This window comes from Fringilla coelebs, assembly GCF_963513975.1.
Source record: "Fringilla coelebs genome assembly, chromosome: 1".
NCBI lineage: Eukaryota > Metazoa > Chordata > Aves > Passeriformes > Fringillidae > Fringilla > Fringilla coelebs.
In genome coordinates, this window is record NC_140028.1 from 13,052,366 (window position 1) to 13,057,331 (window position 4,966).

A 4,966-nucleotide genomic window follows, 5' to 3' on the forward strand; every position below is an offset into this window, starting at 1 on the left:
AACTGGTAGTGCTGTTGGTTATTAGTGTCTAGGCAGTTTTTATGATGGACTGGGAGGTTGTTTTGGCTTGCTGTTTGCATGTTTTCATTTATTTGGAACTGAAAGAGTACCTTGGTTTTTAGCAGAGATTACTTTTAAGACTTTGAAGTTAGCAGGTTGACTTAAAGGTCATTCTGGATAAAATACTAATATCTGCTCTTCTCAAACACTTTCAGAATCCAGTGATAGAATTTTACATTCATATAGGTACAGTGTTACAAGGTTTTTCCAGTCCCCTATAGGAGAGAAGTTGTTATACTACAATACAGTTTGTGAAAGGGTCAAAAATGTGCCTAGTTGCAGGGGGTCAAAGAAGTTCCTTTGCATGAATTGGAGAGGGTAGATGGACCTGGCCTTTTCCTGGAGATGTTGCAGTGAGGAGAATTCAGGAAATTGCCAGGTTGAGGTCCTGGAGGTGGGTCAAACCAGAGGGGGCTCTGTTTAACTGCCATGATAAATGAAGTGAGAAGAGAGAAATTAACTTTTCAAGACAGGCTTCCTAAGCAAGCAAATTTTATGGGGTTGTGTTCAGAGAATGATAGAATACCCTGAGTTGGAAGGGACCTAGAAGGATAGAGTCCAACTCCTAGCCCTGCATAGGGCACCTCCAACCATCCTGCCATGAACTTGAGAACATTGTCTAAATGTTTCTTGAGCTCTGTCAAGCTTGGTGCTGCAGCCATTTTCCTGAGGAGCCTCTTCTACTGCCTGACTGCCCCCTGGGTGAAGAACTTCTTCCTTATATCCAGCCTAAATTCCCCCTGACATAGCTTCTTGCTGTTCCCTCGGGTCCTGTCAGTGGTCACCAAGGAGTAGAGATGGATCAGGGCCTGCCTGTCCACTTCCCCTTTGTCTTGTGTTGTTCATGTCTGTGTAGGCAATCCACATGGGTTTCTCTAGAGTCAGGCTGTCAGCAGCATGGGCTCTGAAGGTACTGCCCACTGGAGAGATGATACCATGGAGCCCTTACAGAGGTCTCAGCTGTGAGGACAGAGCTACAGTCATGAAATGCATCTTTTGGAAAACTTGATTCCTTAACAGGGTTGCCACTGGAACTTGGCTGCTTGTGTTGGAGAGCCTCTTTGGAATTCACTTGCAGACAATAAGCTGGGTGACCCTCCAAACTGTAGCTGCTTGGTTTTGTTTGGGCTGTTTGGTTTTTGGTGGGGTTTTTTTGTTGTTTTTTTGGGGTTTTTTTTGTTTGGGTTTTTTGGCTTTTTCGTTTATTTACTTGATAATAGGCCTAGAAGTCAATGAACACATGCAAGAGTGTGCAGTCACTTCTGTGGCAGCAATTAAAAAGTTTCACATGGGAAGTTGGCCATACACCTGTCCTACCTCTTCTGTTTGCAGCTTATCTTGTGCTGTTCTGAACTCTGGTTTCCATTTTTTTTTTTCTTCAGCAAGTGCTGCATTCTATTGCCGTGGTAACTGAGAACGTCAGTATATTTCGCATGGAAAAGCTATATGCTGTCCTTAGCCAGTGCATTTACCAACACCGGGAAGATGGTGACAAAAACGAATTAGTGAAGGTAATTTTTTTTGTCGTGTAGCACTTTCTGTCATTATTACAGGTGTGTGTGTTATGCATATGCACGTGTGCCCTGTGAATGTCGTGGTTATTTAGTATTACTCATTGCTGCTTAGTTGCCTGTGTTACAAGATTTGTTCATTACAGTCTGGAAGACATTTCTCCATATTGCAAAACTATTGTTGCGTTTGGCTTAGCTGTTGGCAGTTTCAGCAGGAAAAGGTTTGAAGACGATGGGTCCCCCCCAGAGCCCTCTAAAGGCAGTCTGTCACCACTCCTGCTCCAGTACCTTTTCAGCACTGGGGGGGCTGTGACAGGAGGGTGCTTTTCTCAGTCTGTCACTTCCTCATTCTCCTCTTATGGGCAGTCACACATGGTAACACTTGTATAGCAGTCATTCCATTCCTGAAAAGAAACTAAGTATGAGGCATAACAAGAAGATACTTCAGTCTCACCAGACTTCCTTTTTAGCTAGAATGGCTCAAGCATCTTTCATTTCATTTATGGGAGCTTCCTGCCTATGAAGGTTTAATGCTAACGAGTTGAATTCTGTAATCTCTCCTTCTAAGAGAGGATTTCAGAACTTGGCAGAAGTACTCCACAGGATCCCATGGTCCCAGTCTGACATTTGCAGTTTTGAGATGGTTTAGATAGGTTGGATATTCAGTCTTCAGCTTCCCTTGAATCCATTTGTCCTCCAGGTGGTCATGCATAAGAATAGATAAATTTTTTTATGCATCTCAGTCTTCCTTAAGAAAGCCAGGAAGCCTGTTCTCTTGGGTCCTGGTCATCTTGATCTCTTCTTCAACATCTGATAGAGAGTCAGATGTTCTTGCTCTGATTGTGCAACAGTGAGGATTACTTGGATGCAGGGGTGCCATTCCTGAAAAATGCACCCTGCTTTCATAGTGCCATGATTTATCATGTTTGTTATCCTGGTACTTGTGAGCTTTTGTGACAGAACTTGATTTCTTTGTTTTCTGCTTCTTTGACCTTTGACCAAAGAATATTTCCTATCCAGAGGGATTGCACAAGTCAGTCCAGGAGTAAGTTCTACTGTACAAAAACAGAGACTTTAACAAGTATTTATTCAGAGTGCAGAAAAGAGCAGTTCAGCTTTTAGCTGTGGCTCTTTGGGAACTGTCTCCTCTCTAATTGCTGAAAGCACCATTGATCCACAGTCCCTTGATACAGATCCCTGCAGTTTTCCCAGCCTACTCTCTATTTTGGGTGCATAAGGATGTGTTGGAGCCACTGAGTACAGAACAGTGATGGTGGTAGCACATGTATTGGCTAAATCATTACTAACAATTGTGTGCAGGCATTCTTGCTTCTTCTGATGAAGTAGTAACCATGGTTCTTAAGTTTGTATTCACACTGACTCCTAATTTGTCTTTTTTTCTTCTTAGGCAATGAAGAAGGAAATTACAGCTTTCAGTTATCCATGATACTTGATTTCAACATACTTGACACACTCTGTAATGTTTTCATTTTATTGCATGCTATTTTTTCTTTGCATTGTTCAATAAATACTAGGTCTACATATATATTTATACAAATATATCTTAAAATTTATTAAGAAAGCTCAAATAAAGTCATTTAATGACTTTGATATTTCCTGTCTAGATATGTATATTTTAATGTGACATATTGCTGTGATTGCCTTTTGAACTCAGCAGGTCTGAATAATTTCAGTACCTCTCTTTAAAAGAAAACCTAACTTGAAACACAGCAAGATTGACTACTGTAACTTTCTAAGGTAAACTTTATCATGCTTGTAATAATGACAATCTTAATATTGGAGAAAAGCATTTTAACACAAATCGTTAGTTCATCAGATGGCTTGTAGTTGAATTCAGTTGTAAATAGTTTTCTAGCTACCTGGGAAGAATAATATCTGTTTATTACATAAAGTGAATATATTGTTGGTGATAAATATAATGAAGTAAAAGCAAAGCAGTACCCTGTTTTGAAGAAGTATTTCTCTTCAAACCAGCAGAGAAAATTTATGTTAATTTGATAGTTATTTAAAAAAAAAAGATAGATTTAACTATGAAAATAAAATTTTATATAAATCATGATAAAATATGTGGCATGACCCTTCACTCTTCTGTTCTGTCACCTCACATACACAATGTGTGGTGATACTGAATGCCAAACTGTGCAATCCTTCTTTGTGTTTGGTTTCTTACCTCTGTCAGTAGTGTTCTCTTTTTGTGTCCTTCTGCTGTGTTTGTTCAAACATTGGTGTGCTGTGTCGATTTTTTTCTCTGTATTCTTTGGTGGGTATTAATAAATTCATCTCTTTTTAGTGGTGGGTTGTCTGCTCTATTTTAATCACAGAACAATTTTGATCATTGATAATCTTGCATTTAAGACACAAGGACAAATACTATGATTATAAAATAAGAACTGCATGTGATCAGCTTCTTCTCCACTCCGTGTATGGATTATACAGCAAAGACAAGCTCAGGAGAAAAAAAAACTGCATTAAAATGTAGATTTTCAATTTATGACATTGGCAATGTAATAAATGAACTAAAGCCCTTAACTTGATCTCCTTCTTGGCTGCCATTGCGAATTTCAGTGTGACTCGGGGCAGGCGGCTTGTTGAGTGCATCTCCTAAGAGCACTATTTCAAAAACTGACTGTGGAATTCAGGAACCAGAAACATTCCTGGGATCAAAACTTCTGCTTTGAGCACTGTCACTAGGCTCGACAGGATCCTGTACCTAAGCAGATTTTAAAACTTCCCAACTGTGTAAATCTTCTATCTTCTGTGTCCACCTGTGAACAGTTAAGGGTTCCCCATATATTTCTTTTTTTTTCTTGAGGAAAGTGTCACATTTTACTGTCAGACCCAAAATAGCACACAGTGATGAGAAAAATAGTGTAGGGAAACAACGTTTTTGAGAACTGAGCAGTGAAACCCAAATATTGATTAAAATATTTTGTACGTAGTAAAGGGAGAGAGGTCTCCGTTCTCAAAGTTGTCTAGCTAACAAAAAAACCCTAACAACTCAAGATGTGGGAAACGTCTTTTTCGTTAGAGCCGCTCCTTCTGTCTTCACTCGCCCAGGTTTGGGACCCGGGACCCTGCGGCCGCGCCCTCCCTCGGCGGCAGCTCCGGGCGGGAGCGGCAGGAAAGCCCTTCCCGAGCTGGGGGCGACGCTGTCCCTAAGCCCGTCCCGGCTGCGGCGGGAGGGCCGAGCGCGGAGCCGAAGTTTGCCAGCGGGGGCGCGGCTGCCGCCCGGGAGCTCCCACCCCGCCACCCCCGCTCCTGCCCGGGCCGCCGAGGAGCCGCCGGTGTCCCCGGGCTGCGGCGCTGCGGTGCCGGGGCAGCCCCCGCGCCCGGTGTCCGCCGCCTGACGGGCGGGGCGGCGGGAGCGGCTCCGC

The 4,966-nt window shown here is 42.4% G+C and overlaps 1 protein-coding gene across 3 annotated transcripts in view; it reads left to right on the forward strand.

Annotated features, from left to right (window-relative positions):
• The window catches only part of ATAD2 (ATPase family AAA domain containing 2), a 30,211-nt gene extending 26,330 nt beyond the window's left edge, over positions 1–3,881 (forward strand). For all 3 annotated transcript variants that reach the window (XM_084200908.1, XM_084200909.1, XM_084200910.1), the window contains 2 exons: positions 1,443–1,571; positions 2,980–3,881. In XM_084200908.1, the coding sequence (XP_084057034.1) occupies positions 1,443–1,571; positions 2,980–3,018 (168 nt within the window). In that variant the 3' untranslated portion in view covers positions 3,019–3,881. The remainder of the gene's footprint in view (positions 1–1,442; positions 1,572–2,979) is intronic.
• The last annotated feature ends 1,085 nt before the right edge of the window (positions 3,882–4,966 follow it).